At 41.1% G+C, this 24,795-nt stretch overlaps 1 protein-coding gene across 4 annotated transcripts; it reads left to right on the top strand.

Annotated features, from left to right (window-relative positions):
- The first annotated feature begins 930 nt into the window (after positions 1–930).
- Positions 931–24,654, top strand: tulp4a (TUB like protein 4a). Of its 4 annotated transcripts, none has more exons than XM_014990821.2 (15): positions 931–1,094; positions 2,512–2,617; positions 3,175–4,189; positions 10,177–10,305; positions 10,708–10,869; positions 11,720–11,900; positions 13,003–13,110; positions 13,246–13,415; positions 15,723–15,947; positions 16,091–16,325; positions 16,766–16,910; positions 17,463–17,607; positions 17,717–17,810; positions 17,894–21,252; positions 21,934–24,654. In XM_014990821.2, the coding sequence occupies exons 3-15, from the start codon at positions 3,938–3,940 to the stop codon at positions 22,048–22,050; spliced, it is 5,322 nt and encodes a 1,773-aa protein (XP_014846307.2). In that variant the 5' UTR covers positions 931–1,094; positions 2,512–2,617; positions 3,175–3,937; the 3' UTR covers positions 22,051–24,654. The 4 variants fall into 4 exon arrangements, with proteins under 4 accessions (XP_014846307.2, XP_087857928.1, XP_014846304.2 ...); XM_088001802.1 differs by having other exon boundaries at positions 2,512–2,627; positions 3,172–4,189; XM_014990818.2 differs by lacking the exon at positions 2,512–2,617 and having other exon boundaries at positions 933–1,094.
- Positions 24,655–24,795: the final 141 nt, after the last annotated feature.

Here is a 24,795-nt window from a genome sequence, read left to right as displayed (position 1 = left end):
GCTCATTAAATTGATGAATAAAGTGATCATTTTAATAGTGTATTGCTTGAAAAAAATGCTATATTCTATAAATCACTTTACTGAAGAAGTGATACAAGGTTTACTTCATCAACCTTGTAAATAACCATAAGTGTTTTATTATTGCAGCAAATTTTAATATGTTTTATTTTGCCATAAAAACATAAAAAATCAACATAAAATGCAAGCCAAAATCAATGGTTAGTAGCTGATAATAAAATAAATTAAAACTTATATCTGCAAGAAAAATGTACCCACTGTATGAGCTAAATAATAAAGTAATGTGGATGAGATGTTTACTCAAATGTAATTAATAAATGAGACAGAAAGTGGACATAATGAAACAAATAATGTAATATTTGTTACAATTAATATTGAAAATATGAATAATTAAGAACTAAAATAGAAGACACAGATACAATGTCTGCTTGCCTAAATAACAAATAGAAAATGATAATTAACTTCAACTACTGAACAATACGCTTTCTTGCTTGCTTTTAGAAACGTCCACAATCAGTTTATTTTATTTACAGTTGTGGTTCATTTACAACGTATATGTAATTATTAATTATTAATATGTCATTATTTTTTTCCCCAAAATGTGTAAGATCTTTATTGAAGAAGTTCATTGAGCTGATTGTGTATCCATCTGTTTGTATTCATGATAATTCGAATAATAGTTGTAGCATGAGGTGGTAATAGTAATTAGTAAACGATGCAAATTATTTGTATCAGTTTTATTTAGTTTGACCCTCTTCTTCCAGTTCATTGCCTGTTTTCCATATCAGTCAGGCAGGCTGCGGACGCTGTTTCTGGAATAGTCAGCGAAGCAGTGACAACAAATGAAGCGTGTCTCCTCTGACAATAAAGAGCTTGTATTTTTATCCACACGCGGCGAAAGATCAAAGTTAAACCGCTACCGTTGTTGGTATAAATAATTCAGTCGGCTTGGGTCACGTGTCCGTCACGTGTCCCAGCTGTCGGGGCCCTGCCAGTGTACAGTAGCTCTGAGGCTGCAGGCGGAGGAAGCGGCGGCAGCAGCAGGAGCAGCAGCAACAGCAACACACCGAGCCAAGGTAAGCTCCCCTCGCCCACTGGTGCTTCTGTGGCTTTGTTCACGGCGGGGCTGGGTTTATTCTCACTCTTTGTTCACTACACCAATTATCTGCCGTTGTGTTCCAAAGCTGTCTTTAAATATTGAATAAACACTAGAGTAAACGGTTCTGTTAGCCGTAGCCGTGTTAGCGACAGTGCCAACGGCGGATGGACGGTTAAAGTCTCCGCTGAAAATGGGGCTTCGGGTTCGGCTTCGGCTAGCTGTTCGGCTAGCCAGCCCAGCGTTCACTGGTTGTTTTCTTTTGTTACCCTCCGACACTCCATACTTTGGTAGCTGTATTCTTGATAATCTGCTGAGATGTTTTGGTTTTTGGAGCCAGCAGCTCGACCCCCAACATCCAACATCCAACTGTTGGCTAGCTGTTGTTAGCAGGCAGTTAAAGGCTGTTTTTGAATCATCTAATAAACAAAAAAAAGTTAGTTTAATTAAATGTATTATTGCGTGTCATTGTGTCTTTTTCTATTGTGCAAGAAACAGTTTGACCAGCATCTATTAATATTATTACACTGCAATTTGTTAATGTAAAACTGTTGTTATAACGAACTCTCGTGTATTGAATTGATTTTACATGTATTTCGATTTCAGTCAACTAGGAGGGTGTCGTTTTATTGTCAGTGAGCGACAAAAAACGTCTTCAAATGTTAAGACCCAGTTTTTGTCCCTGTGTTTTTTACCCAGACTGCTTTAATGCAAGTTAATCAATCAAGTAAGTCAATCAAGCCTTATTTGTGTTGAATCCTTTTTGCAACTTCATGCAGCTCAAGCTGCTTTAGAAAAATAAAAACAACTCTCCCCTTTTTTTGGCTACACCAGTCAGTCAAAAAAAAAATCAAGACTGTTTTCCCTCTGTTCAATAGGCAAAATACTGAAAAATCTGATGAAGATTGAAAGTAAAAATTGTGAAATAAAATTAAACAAAATAAAAGACACAATTAAGAAACGGATCAATACAATAAAATTACAATTATCAGAGGTACACCAGTTTTCCATCGATTGGCTCTTTATTTGTGATCAGCATGTCAAAGGCACGCTTTCCAATTCATCAATTGCATCAAGCTGACAACGACTCCTAAAATTTTGGCGTATAGAGCATCAACAAAAAGATGCATAAATTAGGATAATCTTGTAATTCCATAATAATAAGAAAAACAAATCAATCTATTGCACACATTTTTAAAACTATTTTTTGTGGTGTAAGCTTCAGAAGAAAAGAAAACCCAGCAATTGCGACATCAAACCTTAACGATAAATTGGCATCAGCCTGAAAAAAAAAAAAAAATCAACTTTTTTTATTTATCGTATCGGTCCAGTAAGTAAAACCAGGTTGATACGAACAACCTACGTTTATTTCTGTCTTGTTTTTGTTTGTGTTTCAGGAGGAGAAGAGGGAGGGTTGGCCATGTGGTATTTGTTTGGTCATGTCAAAGTGAAAGTGATGCACCGTAGGACTGTGGGAGTGTTAAACTGAAGCAGAGAAGCAGTGTAGGTGGTGGTATGTAGGAAAATATGCAGAATATTGGTTATTGGCCATAACAGCAGGATTAATATTGGATAGCAATACTACTTTAGCCCAAATGTTCATACTAGTGCATAGTTTTCAGGATGGACAAGAATAGAAAATGGAGGCCTTGCTGTATGTTTTAGTTCTGGCTTTTTTTTCTTTTTCACTTTTAAACCTGCTACCAGAAGAGTTGAGGATGCTGGAGGGTTCCTACAATAAAATGGCCGTTAAATAAAATGGACTACTTCTATTAGAAGTCTTCCTGCAAGAGGAAACCTTATTATAGCATTATATTGAAATAAAACAGAAGCTTAAATGATGAATTGTTTTTCTAAAATAGATAAGTCTCTAATTAAACATGCTTCCGCTGAGCAGCAGAGTGCTTGAACTATTTTCGGTGGGCACATGAATATTTCAGTCGGTGGCTATGGGCGGCAGGTGAGGGATTTCACCGCCTTTTTACGTGGGCTGGGTTTTGTTTTTGTTTCATCTGATCATTTCTGCGTGATGACATTTGTTGCTCTGTGTCGCCCAGCAGCCCTCTCCAGAGTCCCCGAGGCAGCTTAAAGAAGCAGACAGGCTGACGTGATGAGGTTCCCGGGAGAAGCTGCTCCCCTGCGGGCTGACAGCTGATAGAGGAGGAGACCCTTCTCCTCCTCTCGCACGCGCACTCGGGGACAAACGAGGAGGACCATGAACGTCGAAACCAGACCCGTTTGAAGAAAAACGTCACTCGGACCAACTGGAGGCGCCGCCTGGTTGAACATGCTTGTTTTTGGGTGTGGAAGATGCAGCTCGTTTTTGATGTCTCTTTTTGCTCTGCTGCTGACATGAGAGGCGTGGCTTTTGCTACATTAAATGTCTAAGTATTTCTTCTTTTTTATTTTCACATCGCTGGCTTTTGTTGCCTTGTCCTTGAAACTGCATCAGCCAGGCTGTTCAAAAACATCACAATGACTTGAGTGCCTTTTGATTTTTTTGATTTTTTTTTTTTGCAACCCACTTGGCTAAGTGACACAGTTAATTCAGCAATGCTAACGTCCACAGTTTTCTGATCCTGTTTCTTAGTTTCGGGGAAGTTTTGATTGATCACCTTTACTCACTGTCGCAGATAGCCAAAGGAAAGCATAAGTACTATGCACCGTAGTTGCTCACGCAGATCCTATACAAAACCATTAACCTCACAGGAAGAGAGGCAGTCGTAACACCACCCAAACCCGGACGAAGAACCTCTCCCCTCTCTCTGTGTAGTCGTTTTTTTAAACATTTTTTTTATTGAGGGGATTCTGAGAGCCGCAGGGATGTTTGCTTCCGTGGAGCATGGCCCGGTGCTCTGTAGCGACTCCAACATCCTGTGTCTGTCCTGGAAGGGCCGAGTGCCCAAGAGCGAGAAGGAGAAGCCGGTGTGCAGGAAGCGGTACTACGAGGAGGGCTGGCTCGCTACCGGGAACAGCCGGGGGGTCGTCGGGGTCACGTTCACGTCCAGCCACTGCAGACGGGACCGGGCCACACCGCAGAGAGTCAACTTCAACCTCAGAGGACACAACAGTGAGGTAATTGAGGAGGAATGATTTTTTATTTATTTATTTTTTGACTATAAACTGCTGATTTAATATCTATCTAATTTGTTTATGTTAAAATCACAGTCCAGCTGAGCAATTTTGGGTATAATATCCGAGTTAGTGGAACTGCAGCTATTGAAGTTTTCAGAATTTTTTTTTTTTGCTTTATCAAGTCTGCATATGTATGGAAAAATTAAAATTGTGTGGGGGAAAAAAGGTTAATTTTCTTTCTTTTTTTGACATTGTGTCTTCTTCCAACCTTCCAAAGATAAAAATCAGCTTTTCTGGAGCATGAAAGGTGTTTCACATTGATTTATATTCAAATTATGACTTTTATTTTCGGTTTACCATATTACAATTTGGGTTTTTGTCAAACAGAGTGATCATTTTTGTTTTTGCGCTTACTGACATGTACTGCACAGTCATTTAAAAATAAACAAAGCCCATTTTATATCATTTGTATTTTCTTTTACTCTAGATCCATTGGCTCCTTGGTTTTAAACTGGACCCAAGTTTCTTGAACTAGGCTCAGTTTAGATGCCAAGCAAAACTTAAAAAAAAAAAAAAATCCTATTTTTTATATGTCAGGAAAAAGCTTTACTGATTGCCAGCTGGGATTTAAAGAGACATATTTCATATTGGTTACATATATCCCGATTCTTCTATTATATACCTCATTATAGATTTCAGGTAGTGCACAGCTTTCTATCTTGCTGTTGAATTAATGGGGTAGAAATATTGCAGTTCTCAATTTTAAGTTTTTTTTTTTTTGTATTTGAAGCTCTGACCTGCTGATGCATGCGGATTCTGTTACATTTTCTATTATTACTGAGTTGGCATCTTAAGTTACGTTAAATGTCACCAGTTAGAACGTTTAGCACAGTTATCACTGCTTATTGTCACATCGGTCGCTCTCTGTATTTTCCACTTGGTAAATCGAGCCCATGTAGGGTTGAGGTTTTCTCCACTGCCTGTAAACATTTTCTAATCCAACATGTTTCATGACAGATGGAGGTTTAAAGCACAAAAGGATAAAATAGGAACTTTTTAATTTTTTTCCTGTAAGCTGTGTTCAGCCTTCTTACTATGTGTTGCATTCAGTTTTTCTCTGAAGTCGGAGTGAGAATTCAACATGAGATCACCAAATGTACACTTCTTCCATTTGACAAAAACATAAAGAATATATTTGGAGCTTTTATTTATACTTTATAAATCTTTAAAAAAACAAAAGATAAAGTGTCCTGTTGATTCCTTTCCTTCTAAGGTGGATGATGTCATTCTGTTTTCCAACACAGAAGTATCTACCTTTGTTTAGTTTAATTGGAGCACTAGATTTTATAAAGGCACAACCAGTGGGAGTTTGTGGGGGTGGAATCATTTAATAGATGTATTTATTTTTTTGGGTTGTGGTTAGAGGCAAGACTTCTCCCTGACTCATGCTTTGACAGTCTTACATCAGATCTCCCTGCTGCTCCCAGTCACAACATTGCAGCGCTCCAGTCTCTGTTGTTGCTCTCGAGTCTCAGCGTGGTTAAGCTCTCGAAAAGCTTCCCACTACCAGCGCAAATGAGGCCGCAGCGCTCCATCAGAAACATGAAATGACTAAATCCTGAGTCTAATAGCTGCTGTGTGTGGTGGTGGTGGGGGGGGAGGAGAGTGATAGTTGCCGTCAGCATACAACGGAGCTGGCACCGATGAGACCGCACACAGGTTGCAGCTTTGCGTTCTGTGGGTGGAGCTGCTGGTCAGATGGAGCATGGTGCTGTGTCAGCATTCCATAAGGCAGCTGAGGGGAGAGTGGATGGATCCCAACACGGAGGGACTGAGCCAGAGCGAAAATGTCATTTAGCTCTGCCCACTTGGACTCGGTCCAAACACTTATTCACTTCGGTTGAAATGTCCCTTCTGTTGTTTTTCTGTAATTAGTGTGTCGGAGAGCAAATTTAAGTCATTTTTTTTTCTTTTTCATTTGTTTATGCTAAATTTGACCGATGTGTTCACAATGGTGCATAAAACGATCATAGTATTCGTCAGAAGAGGCGTTTAATTGCAACCGACTTGCAATTAATTAAATGCTTGTTTGTCTGCATTTTATTTCATATACCTGACGATAAACTCCACCGAGACAAATTGGTTAGATTTTTAAATTGACTCGGAGAAAAATTCCTGTTCATCTTTTCTCGTCCCAGAAACATTAAGACGAAAGCCTCATAATGTGACCTTTAGTTATGATTTAAAGCCAGTAGATAAAGGGAATTAAAAACTATCTTTTTCTCATGGGTGTAAGTTTCACACTTAGGCTTTTTTCAGTCAGACAGCTGCATTTATTTTGGTGAAAGACTATCGCTCTTGCAGAGATTTAGAAAGGTATTTATGCTGATATTTCTTGCATTTTGATAAAAAATCAGCAATCTCTTCATTGTCTGCTTGGTGTAAAATAAAAAAATAAAAAAAGTTGGACGAAGTATAATCGCAAAACACCAACCTTTTACAGAAGCTGCCTGACGTGTTAAAGGATTGATTTTCAAGATTTTATTTCTGTTTTCAGGAGTCTGAATGCGCTACCTCCTCTCTGTATAAAGGGTGTCTTATCCATCATTTAGCTCCAGTCAGAATGCAGAGAAGAGCAAACAAGAAGCTCTCAGATGTTCTAAGATTAAGAAGCCATTTTGAAACCATTCACAAGAGACTTCTTGGTGGCTTCTTACCCAGAGGCAGGAGTCCCTGAAGGTCCGATCCAGAGTTTTCTCTCTGACAAAGAGAGATAAGTATCTTAGGTCCCTAAGATAATCCAACAGAGACCTGTGACCTCAGGGCATAAAGTAATGTTTACCACTGTACTGTTTTTGATTTGTCTCGCTGTGCAGCTTTGCCTCGGGTGGCCTAGATATTAATCCACGTTGTGACTTTAGTTTGATCGCACATTATTAGTGCAACTGTTTGGGTTTAGATTTCTTTCCATTCTTCTCCGAATGCTGAAGTTTTAATTGAGATCATAAATGTTGTTTTCTTTCACAAAGCAACCCAGTGCGGATTAAAATACTTGCTTCTAATAATTTCTTAAGAATGAATCGGTACATTTTGCAGAGGTGAATCCACAATGTACGCTTCTTGTAAATTGACAGGAAAGAGGGATTAAACATTTGTTGTACACCACCAGGATTAATGACAGTGTTGTTTTGTGACCAATGTCAAGAAATATATCGATAATGCAAGTTCGTCCCTCTCGAAGACAAATAAACGTACATTTTGTAAAGAACACTTAACACTGGAACTGAAATATCCTATGTATGTAAAGGTATATATTTTAGATTTTTATCAATGCAGCCAACATGTAGTTTATCCAATTACTTTGCAAATTTTCTAATTCTTCACCAACTCGTGTCATTTCACACACACTGCCCTCTCCGACCTCTCAGACCACTTGACTCTAGACATCCTGTACAGGCTTGAATCCTTCTTGACCCCTTAACTGCATTAAAATGGTCTCGCCAAATGTGCTTAGTTCAGATGTCTGTGCTGTGGTAATCCATCCTGGGAGAGAACATGTTGCATAACTCCTGGGGCTCAGCTGCAACCCCAGGTTCTCTGCTCTTCCTCCAGAGTTGCCAACAGAGATGGCGTGGCCTCCGCACTGCTAATATATACCCACAGAAGCAGCTATGCAACTCGCTATTAAATCGGGTTTTATTACATACAAGGCAGACTCATAAACATCTCAGGTTGTACCTCCCCTCCCTGAAAGTCCCGTCCTGTTACCGCTCTGTGGCATCGCAAATCATTCCACGCGGCTTTGCTCATTCAGACTTCCTTGCCTTTGAATCAGCACAGCGCAGTGCTTTTCTTTAATTGAGTTTTGTGTCTGACTTAAAATCTTGTCAAAGCAGGGTCGGAAGGGCAACAACCGAGGAGGGGAAGCGGACATTCACATTTAGCTGTGACTTTCAAAAGTGAAATATCAGCGGGCAATATTTGTATTTACTTCTTAGAAATGTATTTGTTTTTATTGGGAATGTTATTTGATAAAACTGAATTTTGAAGTCGTAGAATAAAAAGAAACTGTCTTGAACTCATCTTTTTATTTTTGTAGCTTAAACAGTAGGACCACAGTGAAAATGATCAGCGGAGATGTTGGCAACTGTCTTAAGAGCTCCAATCGTTTTTAGTTTCTTGGGTTTCTTAATGGTTGAAGGGCTGGTGCTCACTTTGCTGCATGTTGTGTTACATCGCCTGTTGAAAACAATTCCTCTCTGTTCGACCATAAAACACACAATCGTGCTTAATAACAAGTCTTCGTCATGCATCTGCAGGAGGTTGTGTGTTTGCACGTGACTGTATTCTCTCCGTCTCTTTGGTGTCGAGTGCTTTCTCATGCCTGTCGCCATGTGACGTCTGATCTCCCTGATCGTTGCGTCACAGCGAGGTGCTCAGGTGGGATCCCCTCACCATCTTACACTAATCTCCACTCCGAGCTAAATTTACATCAATTCACAGTTTATTGTCGCCTCTGTGGAAGTGCAAGTACACGTGATGTATGAAATGTGTGAAAATTGGGTTCAGTTATTTATTTATTTTTCTCACTCTCGCTTATTATACTCATGAATATGAGAAAGATGGTAGAACATTCCGACTATGATACATGTGTAATATGAAGGTTCAGTCTGAATTTGTACGCCAACTAAAATGTCCACTTCCTTGGTAATTCTATGACTTGATTGATTGGTATTAATGTAAAAACCGTAATTGATCCAGAACCTACACTATAGCTTCCCAGTACCATCATATTCATCGCGCCCAATAATAAAAAATAGCACTTGATTGATTTTTTATTTTTTTTTAGCTGCTATTTGTTTTTACTAGAGGAATTCACAAAACTCAAAGTTTCATTATAGCCTAAATGTGTTTAGTTATAACCTTTAAATCACAATATAAATTATTTTAATGAACCATTCTTGGTATTCAGAAATGTATAACTTCGATTTTTTTTGTCATCTTAAAATGAGTAAAAGGCAAATTTTCACGCGCAGTTTCCTTATTACTCTCATTAGATGATTATCGCAGAAAATAATAAAATTGTCATAAATTGATCTTATGAAATATGCTTTGGTTTCCCAAAGGGGTATTCCTGTTTACATTTTTAGTTACTCTTTTTGGCATCTTGATTCCCAGTTTAAGGATAGACTCTGTATTGATTTATTTTCTTTTTTTTCTTTTTCCAACTTTCATTGACTGATCTGTCGGAGTGACACTTATCTGAGTGCCTAAGCCGAACTAAAACCTTGGCCTGTGTTGTGTATTTGAGCGTGCAAAGCCCACGTGCTCTGCTCGGTGAAAGCAGAGCTGCTCTTTTCTTAGGATTACTGCCTTGGGAATCGGCTGAGTCACCGTGCACAAGACCAGAGAGAAGACCGGGAGAGCACAGAGCAATGTAGTCGGACCGATGACGACGTCAGAGAAGCTGGTCGTTAACAGTTTGGACTGTGCTGCGTTTAATGCCTTCCTCCTCTGCTTCTCACACCTGAGGGCTATGACAACACATGTGCAATCACTCAGAGGGAAACCACAAACCCGTTCACGTTTGAGTTGCTGATGCCGGACTTTATGTGCTACAGCATTACTTTGTTTCTAAGCAGAATATGGTCAGAAATGTATGAAGTCATATTGTCTGCAATATGTAGGATGTTAGCAGCTCCTTCGTGACTTTCTCCAAATGAGGTTAACCTACTTTTTCTATTTCCGTCTAACATGAAGCTAAATTTAGATCATTAAATGGTTTGAAAATCAATATGACTTTTTAGCTTTTTTTAGGCTTCAACTGATGCTTATTTGGAGCACATTTTTCATCTGTCAGTGTTTTGATCATAGCAGCTTTGTTGTTCATTTATCTACACAAAGCTCTGTCACAAAGGAAAATCATTTCCATATCAAAACAACTCTGTCGTCTGTTTTAACTTGAGCTGCTTTTCTTTGTTTTATAGGTGGTATTGGTGCGGTGGAATGAGCCTTTCCAGAAACTGGCCACATGTGACACAGACGGAGGGATTTTTGTATGGATTCAGTACGAGGGCCGCTGGTCCGTGGAGCTCGTCAACGACCGTGGAGCTCAGGTTAGGATCGTGACCGATGTGTAGAGGAACAGATAAATTAACAGGAGATGAGAAGGTTTCTGAAGTGCCCTCTGCCTGTGTCAGTATAACAGATGTGTAAAAAGGCTAAAAATAAATCGCAGTTGCTAAAATTGCAAAACAACTTTTGAGATGAGCTTGGATTGAGCACTCCAAGTAGGTCTGATAATACACCATAAAAATAAAAAAAATCAATCAATCAAAAGATGAATATTTGGTAGCATATTAAACACAGAAACTGGCATCGCTTTCTAACAAAACAGCTGTAACAGAGAAACTCTCTACAAACTCAGAGTTTATTGCTCTTTTTTTTTTTTGCCTTTTTTTCAATAGAACTCCTAGCAACATTTTACAATTTATATTACTACATAATGATCCCTGTAGGTGAGTGACTTCACCTGGTCGCATGATGGAACGCAGGCTCTCATCTCGTACCGTGACGGCTTTGTCCTGGTGGGCTCTGTCAGCGGACAGAGACACTGGTCTTCTGAGATAAACTTGGAAAGTCAGATTACCTGTGGAATCTGGACTCCTGATGACCAGCAGGTAAGTCACACGCCTAACAGACGAGTCAACTACATTTTCTGTCTCGATCTGTTCAAGCTGATTTTTTTATTTATTTTTTTTAATCTGATCCTTCTTATTCCTTTTAACCTTGTGGGACTTGTTTATCTTTTAATTGCCCTTTTGAAAATCCATTGATCACCTTTTTTCTAGTGCCTTTGATACTGAATTTTAGAAATGATGAAAAATCTGTTTTTCACACTTGAAAGGGAATTTGCTTCCGTGGAGATTGAATGAGTTTTAACATCACTGTGAAGGGATTTTGGTCCACTTTTCTTTACAAAAAACTGTTCATTAAGCCACATATGAGGTTTATAATTATAAATGGCCTGTTTAAGGTTATGCAATTGCCTCTCAATCAAATTTGTAGTCTTTCACTAGGCCATTCCAGATGTTTCATCTGTTAGTCAGAGGTGATATTAAGGCCATCATCCTGTTGCATTACCTAAGTGTACTTGAGCTTTAGGGCACCAACAGAAGACTGAAACTCGAAAGATTTAATATTACAACTCTGCACTATGCCATCCCAGTGGATAGATGTTGAAATTTTGACTTTTATTTGCCAGACTGCGTTTTTGCTTTTGGTATCCAGACAGATGAGAAATTATTTTTAAATGGCAGCAAATTTGGTTCTTTTCAAACATGTTTGTGTTGGCTGACTTTAATCAACTTTGTGTTTGTCCTGTAACTTTGTTTCTGTGCAGCATATAAAAGTTATCTTTTACTTGGTTTCTTTCAGGTTTCATTTAGGTCTGTCCCCTCTCTCTCCTCTTACTCCTTCCTTTTTTTTCTTTAATTTTCTTAAAAGTAGTTGTGGTCGTTCTCTCCTCAGGTGTTGTTCGGCACAGCAGATGGACAGGTCATAGTCATGGACTGCCACGGGCGTATGTTGGCCCATATTCTCCTCCATGAGTCCGATGGCATTGTTGGCATGTCATGGAACTACCCCAGCTTCCTGGTGGAGGACAGTAGTGAGAGTGACACGGACTCCGATGATTACACTCCACCCAAAGGTATTCTTCTCAAACTTTTACCTGGACAGCAAACTGAACCATGACTGTACTGAAGCTGCTCATCTTCAACCCTAACTTGTTTGAGGGAGAGAAACGGGATGCACCCCTGGAATTATTTCACTGTCATAGACAAAGAAAAACCTAAGAAAGCATAATTTTACATGCAATTTTTGACTTCTGAAACAACAGTTAATTTCTTTGAACAAATGAAAAAGATGAAAAATGCAGAATTAAAAAAGACATGAGAAATTATACCGTAATGCTTTTGAAAATATTCTGTTAAGGTGCATAAGAAGTATTGGGAAACATCTGTGCTTGATCATGGAATAACTAAACTTCACTCATGCGATTAAATATTTTATTTGACAGCCATATTGAATGCATAATTAAAGTCACCTCCTAAAAACTGGACACCAAAATTCCCTTTGTCTCATTGTTTTAACTTTGGGTTAAAACCGGCAGTCAGACTTTAGCATTTTCTTTTTAGCTTATGCTGTTTACTGAAGTCAGAGAAATAAGACAAATATTCACTTACAGATAAAAATAAGAAAAAAATCACTCTTTATAAGCTTTCATGAAGTATTACAGCAAGAAATAAGTTTATTTTAATTGGTGCCCGTTTTGTTGTCTCCTTTTATCTTCACCCTAATTACTCCCAGTTTCCAATGTTGTTTTGTTCTTGGCCTGTCTTCCTCCCACTTTGCTATTTGTTCTTCTCCTCCCTTCACCACAGGCCAAGTGGTTAAGCTGAGAAGTGCTTACCTCATCAGAAAGGCTGGCTGTGCTCTAACTCACTAATTAAACCGTTCAGTAGAAATTGATTGGCTCACATAGAAATTATCTCTCAAGTTGACAACCGGACCGAGACACCGTTCCTCATCAATCTTTTCTTTGCAAAAGTCTTTGTCATACAGTATTTCAATAAGCCATTAATACTGAGCTAAATTTCATTTAAAGGTGCATTTTCTGTCTAGTTGAGTGATTTTTGTCTTTTTTCTCCATAACATCAGCAGTTCTTGCAGTATTAAGCACCATAAGCATGCTTTAAAAAATGTCTCGCCTCTTTCCTAACAGACCATTGTTGTCCTTTATGTCCTCTCAGTGCACAGTCAGAAACCACTGCTGACAGTCAGCTTCACCTCTGGAGACATCAGCCTGATGAATAGTTACGATGACCTCTCACCCACACTGATCCGAAGCGGTTTGAAAGGTGTGTGGGTCTCCCAGGAGTTAGATTACTGCTTCCCTATCTTACCATCTCTTGTTGTCACACACTTCAATGTCTTAACGATTTAAGGTCATGTTAAAAGATCGAATGCTTATTTTCGTTCCCCCTGTGCTACAGATGTTGTAGTCCAGTGGTGCTCTCAGGGCGACCTTTTGGCAGTGGCAGGGATGGAGAGAACAGTCCTCCTGTCCTCCGACGCTCCATGTTCTCCACCCACCAAGAACGCCATTGTCAAGTTCTACAATGTTAGAGGGGATCACATCTACACACTAGACACACCAGCACAGGTGAGGACTTGGAGCTGAGACATGGAAGCTGTTTTATGGAATTTTAAATCAGGGTCGAAGGAGATCGGCGGCAATAACGAAACCAAACGCTGTTTCTGCTAGAATTAAATGTGCTCGATTTATTTCCCCACAGATTACAGCAAAATAACATGCATCAAACACTGTTACTGCTAGAACAAATATGCTCGATTTATTCCCCACAGAATACAGTACAAAACACTCTATGACTAAACTCGTGATGCTCGATTCATTCAAGTTGTCAGCGCTTACCTCGTGAAAACCGGAGAGCCTTCGGCCTAGAGACAAGCAGCAGCATCAACGTAGCTGGGCATTCGAACGCGATCCACAGCAGACTCTGACTCAAACCGCGGGCTTTTTCGTATTTTATCTCTTAAACAAAGGGATGCCTGCGTGCAAAGGGGGAATGGCCATTTCCATCCTTGCAGTCGAGCCATCCAATCAGAGGTAGCCGCTCTCTGACCATGAGCCAATCATGGGCTGAGAGCGTGAACCAGCGGACCAATCAGAGCCCAACCCAAGTCATCCAGAGCTAAGCACGCCCTGTTCATGTGATCCGCATGAGCTTGCAGCATGATCAATTTGCACAATAACCCTGAGCAGAATACGTTTTATCAAACAAAGAAAGATCAAATTATAAAGAACAATACCCTGAGCAGTTTTATCAAAGAATGAATAATAGAATAATAAATGAATGATTATCAAAGAACATAAAAGATAATAAAAAGATAAAAATACAAAATACCAGATCATTCCACCCCTTGGTCTTTGATAATCACTTTAGTCGCAAAGTAACTTTAATGAATAGAATAATAGAATAATAAATGAATAAAAAGATAATAATAAAAAGATAAAAATACCAGATCAGAAGCCGAGTTGAGATGTCTTCAATCTTATTTTCCTTCATCTTTCTGGTCAGAAGCAGTTTTTAACTTGGTGGTCTTTTGCCTCATTTCCACTGAGCGCTACAGCATTGGTCTGTTTCTATCGTAAAACCAGGACCATAAAATAGCATACCAACCCACTCAGTGGACACAAGGCATTCCTTTCTGTTAAGTGAATGTCAGCAAAGGTGTCCCTCAGAGCTGTGTATTAGGCTCAAAGCTTCCTCTAGATTACATTAATAACATGGGCCAGAAACATCTCTTTGGTTCTTAAGTGTTGTAAATACACAATAGCCCTGGGGTTTGCAGGTTGACATAATGCAGCCGACCGTGACTAAACACTGGAAAGACACACAAAAAGAAAACCTCCATAGTATTTACATACATTTACAATATTGGATTTGTGGATTTTCATAAATATCTTGGTATTTTATTTGATGGAAACTTTTACTATATTGAACATCTGAAGTGCAGCAGATAAATAAGCACTCTTTTTCACTTGACATGAAAAACCACTTGGTACAGCCACCTTCTCACCACACAAGTCATTATAGTGACAGTATTTGTATAGATATTCCTATTGGCTGGTCTTTGTCTAGGAATACGGAGATTTATAACAGGATGTAAACCTCTGACCCCACCTCTCACTCTGACTTCACTTTATAGTTTTTGGCACCAATGTTTACATGCAGACTATTGCACTAGTATATTTTCGTTTTCAAATCGATAACTGGCTTACCACTACCACTGTTTCTAGCTTCCTGTATGCAACAGAGAGAGGCTACAGCATCCTGTGGAATTCAGTGTCATTTTTGCCTGAATAAGCAGAGGTAAAGCTAAGTTTGCTGGTAGCAAAGTTAAATTCTAAGAAAATCTGTCTGTAATATTACTGATTCTACCTTATTCTAACATAAACACAATTTTGAGAAGGGTTAGGATTAGGGTTAGACTCAGTATTGTGAAATTTTCCAAACTTCAAACCCAAACACTATGATGCTGAATTTAGTTTAGAGCTTGCCATGAACGTCTAATAACAAGTACCTAAAAAAAAAAAAGTACTGCCCTGGTTATAAGTGGAGAGCAGCCAGACTTTCTTTTTTACTTTTTTGTATTTCTGCTTCTTTTTTTTTTCTTTTTTTTTTTAAGAAGAAAATGTCTTTACTTTCTCTGTATGTTTGCAATGAGAATACAGTGCAGAAAATGGTGGTTTAATGCTTTCATTGCTGGAACTCATCAATCTGACACTGCTGACTCAGCTTTTCCCAAACCATTATCCATTTGAAATGGGTAAAATTAAATTATTGCCATGTTTTGTTCAAATGTGCCTGAGCTACAACTAGACCAATAAACGGAGTTAGCTGGAAGGAGGCTGAACTTTGTCCCCTTCTTCTCCTTCACACTGCAGCGCCCCATCACTACGCTCTGTTGGGGTCACAGAGACTCGCGTCTGTTCTTGGCGTCAGGCCCGGCGCTCTATGCAGTTCGAGTGGATCACCGGGTTGCTGCGCTACAGCTTCTCTGCCAGCAGGTCATCGCCACAGCCGTGAAGGAGGAGAAAGATGTCGCCAAGCTCACCATGCCTTCCCGGCTCTGTACATACGTCACTGCTGCTTTCGCCCCCACCATCAAGGTAACACGCGGCGGAGGATCCAATTAGCTCAGTGGGAGAGTAGTAAAAGGCTGAAACTAAATGTAACCGATAGTCTAATAGTGATGAACTCAACAAAACCAAGTGTGGTAACAATTGTTGCATGACGAACTTTGTGTTTCCAGCCGCCCATCCCAGATCCCAACAACATGCGGGACTTTGTGAGCTACCCGACATCCGGGAACGAGCGACTGCACTGCACCATGAAGCGCACGGAGGATAACCCGGAGGTGGGCGGGCCGTGCTACACGCTGTACCTGGAGTACTTGGGTGGTCTGGTGCCCATCCTGAAGGGTCGACGGATAAGTAAGCTGCGCCCCGAGTTTGTCATTATGGACCCCAAAACGGATGGAAAAACAGGTGGGCCTGCATTTCTTCTTGGTTCAGTAACTTTAAAGAACTCATAGGAAATACGTAAAGAACAGAAAGATTTCTAGCATCCTCTAGAAGTTTTACAAATTTAATAATAAAGTGATTTATTATTAAATTTATTATTAAATATTGGACTCATATTCATAAAAAAGATTTTTTTTAAATGGAGAAACATTGAAGAAAATAATAAAAATAAAAATCGTTTGAGTAGAATATTAGTAAATGTTTTATTTTTTTAAATTTTAAAAAGCTTTTTATGGTTGAAAAAAAAAAACTCTCCATGACTTTTTAACCAACAACAATTTTATGTTTAATGTTCTCTTTACTGCCAGAAGCAGCATCAACATACTCATTGATTGAACTTTTTATTTGTGTTTTGAGAGCTGCACATTTAATAAACTGTGACTTCTCATCTTTTGTTTCGTCAGATGAGATATACAGCAACAGTCTGATATCAGCCATGATAGACAGCTGTAACTGCTCAGACTCCAGTGATATTGAGCTCAACGACGACTGGGTTGGCAAGAAATCTCCAAAGATATCCAGAGGAAGCAAATCTCCTAAACTTCCCAGGTAACTCAATAAGAGACTTCACGTGAATGGTTTTGCAAAATAATATTCATCAGACCAAAACCTACAAAGAGGTGGTTAGATTCTTTTTCTCACATTTTGTCAGAGTTGTCTTATAAAGCCTCAAAAAGTCTGCAGTAGAATAGAAAAATATTTTTTTTAGTATTTAGTAAATCTTAAGTAGGGGGGAAAAATAGAATGTCCTTACTTTAATTCTTTTTCTTTCTATTTTCTGAAAGATTATTTGAATTTCTGTGCACACAATTTTTTAGTCAAATGTTTTTAGTTTTCCACTCCACAACTTGAAATTTTGTCCAACCTATTGATCATTTTGGTTTTTGAAGCTTGGGATAAGATTTTAAAATCCCAGTAAAATACATTGAAGTTTATGGCTGTAATGTAATAAATTTGTAAAAGCTCAAGTGAAATTATTAATTACGTGATGAAAACATTTTAGTGGAATGTCTCTGTTTTTTGTTTTTCTTGCATGCCTAAACCTTCTTTTTTTATTTGCTACCTTCTCTGTAGAGACTTAGTTTGTCCCTTTACCAACAGGATAAATATTGACCCCAGAAAATCACCCAAGCTGTCCCGAGCAACACAAGAAATCTCTAGGTCGCCACGGTTACCCATAAGAAAACCCTCGATTGGTTCACCGAGTCTCTCACGGAGAGAATTCCCTCTGGAGGACATCAATCAGGTAACTAGAAGATCGTGTAAATGTTGCAGGGCTCACTAAGGGAGCTCGTTTTGGTTCATGTCACCATATTTGGTTTCTTTTCATAATTTTTTTTTTTTATGTTTTACAGCAAAATTACCTCGCTCAGGTCACATCCAATATTTGGGGAACAAAGTTTAAGATAGTGGGACTGGCCGCATTTTTACCTACCAATCTCGGTGCAGGTAACTCATCCACAGCCTCTCAATGAACTGGTATTATCAGCGTTCTTTCTTTTCTCATTTCACTCTTTTTGTTTCTTTCTTAGTTATCTATAAGACCAGCCTCCTCCATCTGCAGCCCAGACAAATGACCATCTACCTGCCTGAGGTGCGCAAAATCTCCATGGAATACATCAACCTGCCCGTTTTCAGCCCCAATGTCTTCAGTGAGGACGAGGACGACCTTCCTGTCTCGGGCCCTGCTGGAAGCACTGACGACAACCCCCCCTGTACTGTAAACATCCCCATCGCCCCCATCCACAGCCCTGCCCAGGCCATGTCCCCTGCCCAAAGCATCGGCCTGGTCCAGTCTCTGCTAGCCAATCAGAACGTTCAGCTTGATGTCCTTAGTAATACGACAGCAGCTCCTTCCGGAGCATCGGCTAGCAGTTCGGACCAAAGCCAGGACGCCATATTGTCGGCTCAGTACACCGTGCCCACCAGGTATTCCAGTCCGGGTCAGGTCATTTTTGGGGGGCTGGACGTAGGTCGGCTAATGGTTGGACCACCGCCGACCCATCATCCATCGCAACAACAACAACAACAACAACAGAGTCAGCAGCAGCAGCAGCTTCTACAACATCAACAAATCCAGCACCACCAACAACAGCAGCAGCAGCAAATACTCCAGCAGCAGCATCATCTACAGCAGCAGCAGCAGCACATTCAACAGCAGCTGCAGCAGCAGCAGCAGCAGCACATTCAACAGCAGCTGCAGCAGCAGCAGCAGCAGCACATTCAACAGCAGCTGCAGCAGCAGCTTCAGCAACACATACAGATGCAGCAGCATCAACAAATGCAGTTACAGCAACAGCAGCAGATGCATCACCAGCTGCAGTCTCAGCAGCACCATCTTCAGCAGCAGCTTCAGATCCAGATCCCTGCCCCGTCCCTGTCACCGGGGCAACCTTCGGGAACGGCCCTGCACCAGCTGCAGCCGGGGGCCCTGCAAATACAAATCCCCCACCAGCCGGCTGAGTTAGTTGTTGACAGAACGGCAGGCGGGGAGCACGAACACCTGCTGAAGATCAAAACCACTCGGTCAACGCCACAGCTAGCTGACGCCGATACAGTGGTGTTCAGCGCTCCTTTGGAGCTCAGCAAAATGAACCCGCCGCCTCCTTACCCCGGGACCGTGGCCACGGCGGTTGCTGCTGCTGCAGCTGCTGCTGCTTCACCGTCGGCGTCCAACGCAGCTTCCAGCTCCTCGTCTGGAACAGAAGGGGGCGCTAGTGGAACTCCTCCCCCTAGCGAGCTCTGCGTGAAGAAGGGTGACTTCAAACTTTATCCTCCAGGTCAGCAGCAAATACAGTACCCCACGCCTCTGGGCTACGAGAGGATAACGACGTTTGACAGCAGCGGGAACGTGGAAGAAGTGTGTCGCCCTCGAACACGCCTCGTCTGCAACCAGAATGTGTACACGCTCCAGGGACCTGGCAACTCTGCCACGCTCAGGGTCACTTCCTCTTCATCGTCGTCTGCAGCTGACAAGAAAATCCAGCTGCCCTACACCTCTGCTACACTCAACAGACTCACCGCACCCCGCTACTCCATACCAAGCGGAGACCCACCCCCTTACCCCGATTCGGCCAATCAGAGCGGAGCCGCCGGGAGGAATCCGAACCAGCGACTCGACAGCAGCTTGATCCACGCCACCCTCAGGAGGAACAGCCGAGAGGCCGCGCTTAAAGTCTCCCAGATGCTGGAACCGCCACGACCGCTTCCTCCGAAGGCTAAAAACAGTCCACTAGCGCCCTCCTTCCAGCAGAGGGTGCCAACAGCCTTATACACGTGCAGCCAGTGCAGCAGTGGATCAAGTGTTGGCGGTAGTGCTCCAGGGAGCGCTAATGGGATAGCAGGGGGAACGATTATCAGGCAAGATTTCCCTCCAGGGAACGGCGCTCCACACAGCACAGTGATAGTTCACTCCAGCAGCGCCGCTGCTCTGGCCTCCCAGTCCTCATACAGCCTGATGAGCTCACTGGAGGGGTCCGGGAGTGCAGCGGGAGCAGGAGGGAACAGAGACCGGGCTGAGTATGTTAACTCAGCTTTTACTGAGGATGAAACACTCAACCAGTCGCTGAGGCATTTGGTAATTGCAGGAAATGATGCATCAGGGCTTGTCATCAAACGCCCACCTCCCTACCAGTGGGACCCGACTGGCACAGAGGAGGTGTGGATACCTCAAGAGAGGACAGCAAATGCCCCCCCTGGAGCGCACAAGCCTCCGCCCCTCATTCTCAGCCCGACTCAGCACTTGGATGTTACCAGACTGCCTTTTGTTCTTTCTCCAAAGTCTCCCACCAGCCCTGGCGCTGCATCATTCCAGGCTGCAGCAGCAGCAGCTGCAGCTACAGGCTACCAAATCTCTCTGCAGTACCCCCCAGCAGCAGCCTATGCCGGAGCTCAGCTCCAACCCATCCCAGGGTCGCCGCGCCCCTGCGCCTCCCCTAAGGAAGTTGTGGCACCCGTGGCCCTCTCACAGCAGGACGCGACCCTTGTCTTGTCGCCGGGTTACTCTCCAAACATAGCAAACCTCGCCTGCTGTCCCCTTCCTCCCTTGTATCCCGGAGGAAGTTCCTGTGCTGGAATCCCCATCCCTCCCATCGCCCTTCACACACCGTGGGGAACGTACAACCCTTGTCCGCCTATGCCCAGTCCTGCAGTGCCACTACCACCCAAAGCCTCCCACATATCAGCAGACAAAAATGTTCTCTCACCTCCTCCTCCACCTCCTCCACAGCCTCCACCACCAGCAGCAGACCCACAGAGCCACGGGGCGTTACAGGAGACAATGGCAGAGCCAGGGGACGTTTACCAGGAGGTGTTGTCTTTGACTGAGAGCCCTGTACCACAGCGGTCCGAGAAGTTCAGCAAGAAGAACCGCAAGCGGATGGACGGCCGGGCAGAAGAGGCTAACGTGTCTCAGTTAGCCGAAGGCAGCAAGTCGAAGAAGGAGGGCAGGGCTCTGGGGGATTTCAACTCGCTGATCTCCAGCCCTCGACTGGGAGGAAGAGACAAGAAGAAGCTGAAGGGGCAGAAGGAGCAGCAAATGAAGGCGAAGAAGCTGAGTAAGGCCACAACCAACAGTGAGTTCCAGGACAGTTCAGAAAGCGAGCCGGAGCTTTTCATCAGCGGCGATGAGCTCCTTAATCAGTGCCAGAGCGGGAAAAAGGGCTGGAAGAGTAAAAGGAACCTGAGGGCTGCTAGCGAGCTTGATGAAATAAAGTGCCGGAAAGCCAATGAGAAGGAAGACAGAGGACTGGGCAGCCAAGGGTTTGTGTACGTGATGGCCAACAAGCAGCCTCTGTGGAATGAAGCCACACAGGTCTACCAGCTGGACTTCGGAGGCCGAGTCACGCAAGAGTCGGCCAAGAACTTTCAAATCGAACTGGAGGGCCGGCAGGTGAGTTTGGTTCAATATTTATTTCAGAACCTCAGACGATATGTTCTCTCTGTGCAGATCTTTGTTTTTTTTTTTTTTTTTTTTTTTTTTTTTTTCAGATTTCAGATTTTCAGACATTTACATTTCTTATGGTAAATTAAATACGTGCAGAGTTATAAATATGGCTTAAATAGTAAAGAAAGCAATCTGTTTTTTGTTTGTAAAAAACATAAATGAAGCACACCAGAAACTATAAATCAATATTACAATACATTGAGTCAATTATTATTGGTATTAAATTACAAACTAGAATGAAGTGGCATCCTTTGTATGTGCTTTATTGCTATTCATTTTCCATAAGCATTCTAAATTATTTCCACCAAATTTTTCCCATTTATCCCAGTGTTTGGAAAATAGGTCTGTCTTTAAATTGACTGTGACTGTCATGTTTTCCATTTTGTAAATATCTACTACTGTCTGAGGCCACTCTTGGGCGGTTGGTTCTTTTTGTACCATCCATTTTTGTATAGTTACCTTTTCTTCTGAACTCGTCCCAGAAACATAGTTTTGAAATTTGGCTGAATTTACATGCGCAATATATGGTTAACCCCGTTGTTTTTGTTAATCCAGTATTTTTGGAGAATATTGCATTCCTATTTCCTTGTGTCTGTGCAAATCTTAATGTGTGCTTTAACGTCCTAGGTGATGCAGTTTGGTAGGATTGATGGCAATGCCTACATCCTGGACTTCCAGTACCCCTTCTCTGCGGTTCAGGCTTTCGCAGTGGCTTTGGCCAACGTCACCCAACGCCTCAAATGAGACGTCCCCTCCCAGCACACCCCGACTCATCCCATGATTTTAAATGCAGCCTGCTGAAGGAGCACAGTTGTTTGCTTTGGAGATTCATACACTATAATAAACTCAGTGGATTTTGGAGAGAAAAAAAAAAGACTGAAATCAACTGTGGTCAATAGATGGAAATGCAATCACACTGCACTACGCAATGCTGCCACTAGACATGGTGCAATAAGCATTGTTGACTGCGTTTTTTTTTTTTTTTTTTGAACGCCATTAGATCTGCTCCGTTCTGAATTCGGTGGCGCCCTCCAAGCACGTAGGGCCAAAGAGCTGAGCTTGGGTTATCATCATGCAAATAAATGCTGCTTTGGGTAGAAGAGGCTTTCTTAGAGAGACAGATTGTCAAGGTGCAGTTAAAGAAAATAAAAAATAAAAACAAGCAGCAGTAATACTTGAAAACCACACTCTGGAGGTTAAATTACTTTTTCCAGAGCGCACAGGTACTACTGGGCACTGAAATCCATTGCTGTACAAAACTTTAGTGAAACAGTTACTACTTTATTAAACTGCTTTTGCTTATAGTTTATTAAATGAGGTTACTTAGTGGAGGTTTTTGTTCTATACCATTCCTGTTGTTTCTATCTCAGTCAGTTTCGACTGGATTTAAGGCTGATATATGCATCATTTAGGAGCACTACTAAAAGTTACGACTTTTCACTGTTTCTGGAAGGAAATATCGGTCTTTATCAAATCTGCGTTTGAAGGATGAAAACTGTCACCCTGCTACACTTAATAATTTATATGTACATGTTGTTTATCTTTCCAGATACGGATTTTTTAAGAAAATATTGTTATTGTTGAAGATGTACAACCCTCATACTTTTTCATCCCAGTTTTTCTTACCGACTTTATTTGGGGAGGCTGAATTTAAATATTGCTGTACACTCGGAGAATTCAGGTGGGAGCGGTTTACAGAATAGCTTTGGCTGACATATCCTGTGATTGGATATCTACATACGGTGACACTGGCGCCAAAGACGTCGCCAAGGCCTCAATTGAACAACTTAACCTCTGGCATGAAGTGATAATGTCACCTGCTGTCACTTCTGTGAAGTGAGTACGTATTTGGGGGCAGTCCTTGCTCTTTAGGACCACACTAAAACATGTAAGCATGGTACAGGAAATATTTTTGTATATTTCACCTATGCCATTTCATATTCTTCTCAGAAGGCATGTAAATAAATCGGAGGTGTAAATGTGGTAAAGAGACTTCGGCGGCTCTGACAAGTTTACACCTCGGCTTCACTGTGTTTAATTTCAGGTGTGGAGGGAAGCTGTAACACCGTAAAATTACTGTTAAGCTAAATCATTCGTCGTCACTCAGTTTAATAAGACTACATTGAAGAATGAAGCTCCACTTCATAAGCTGACTGTGCAAACTGAGAGACGGGTAAAGCTGTTTTAAGTGTTAGCAAGGATCGTGGGCGGAGATAAAGTGCAAAGGACATATATGCATTAATTTCTGTTTAAGTACAACATCAGCTAAAATCACCAGAAGCGTTTAGGCCTAATAAAACGGTGAAGGTGCTGCAGGACTAAACTCTTAATTCGTGCCAAAATATCTACTCACAATTTTACGACAGATGCAGTCCAAAGGGGAAGAACCAACTCTATTTTGACCATTGAATTGATGATTTTGTTACTTTTAATAAGTGTGATCTTTCCTGATCTCAAAGATGCATGTTGGTCATCGGTTGTAGAAAGATGGACCAAATGAAGATATTTCAAACCCTATTATTAAAAAACACACACACAAAAAAAACAAAAAAAAAAAACAAGCATGTCATGACAAAACCCTTTTTGTGTTAGCTGTGCAATATTTTGTAGGAGAAAATAATGTTTTTTGTTGCTTTCAACCATGTTTTGATACCGTTCTTTTAGTTCAATATCTAAGATTGCTGGTTTGTGCATTTACTTTTTTTTTTTATTTATGAGATTATTTCCTGAAAGAAGGAACATATCTATACATACTGTATATTGTGGAGTTTTCCCAAACTTTTTTTTTTGTGTGTTAAATCTGTAAAGAGTGTAGCCCAGGTTGTGGGGGTTGGCGATGAGAACAGGCATCCTAATTTGAAGTTTGCTTTGGATGGAAAAAAATAAATAAATAAAGATGTGAATGAGCAAGTGCCCAGTTTAATGTAGTTGGTAGACTAGTGTAAGTGTTAAGTCGAGGTGTGTTTGTGTTCAGCTGTGCAGTCTACCAATCCCATCAGTGTTAAATCTATTATATTTAAATGTGTTCATGGCTTCTACACATTCAAACACATTCTTCACTGAGTTGATGTTCAGCATTACTTATGGACTCGGTTAGGGATTCACTTTAAACCGATGACGAGCTGTTTGTAGACATTGTAGGATTTGACTTTTCTTTAGAAAAGATCTGTGCTTTGTATTTGCAGGTGTAGACTTAACTGACAAAAACACTTGAAAAAAAAATAAGAGTCTGATGAGTATGGTGACTGAACGTTCATAGTGGATGGATAGTAAGGCATGCCATGTAAATTATTTTAGAACTGTATATGTCACTCATCTTTTTAATAAAACTGTCATTGTTTGAGAAAATACCAAGTTGTGTTTCTTAAAATTACAAGTTGATTAATTTCAGTATGATGTGTTTCAGACAGACTGAGGTACTTTGTATAAAAAACATATTAAATGCAGTTGCTTTTTTTAAATATGATTTTTAAAACAATTGTTCTAGTA

This window comes from Poecilia mexicana, unplaced genomic scaffold, assembly GCF_051168715.1.
Source record: "Poecilia mexicana isolate PSO_F unplaced genomic scaffold, ASM5116871v1 scaffold_21, whole genome shotgun sequence".
Taxonomy (NCBI): domain Eukaryota; kingdom Metazoa; phylum Chordata; class Actinopteri; order Cyprinodontiformes; family Poeciliidae; genus Poecilia; species Poecilia mexicana.
The sequence above is the reverse complement of the archived record's forward strand: the minus strand, read 5'-3'. Positions and strand labels throughout refer to the sequence as shown.

Bases quoted from the DNA above. Each gene is read 5' to 3' on its own strand.
- tulp4a (XM_014990821.2), top strand. From the start codon at position 3,938: ATGTTTGCTTCCGTGGAGCATGGCCCGGTGCTCTGTAGCGACTCCAAC. The intron at 16,911-17,462 runs GTAACTCAATAA...CTTTACCAACAG, and splicing joins AAATCTCCTAAACTTCCCAG to GATAAATATTGACCCCAGAA. The intron at 17,608-17,716 runs GTAACTAGAAGA...TATGTTTTACAG, and splicing joins CTCTGGAGGACATCAATCAG to CAAAATTACCTCGCTCAGGT.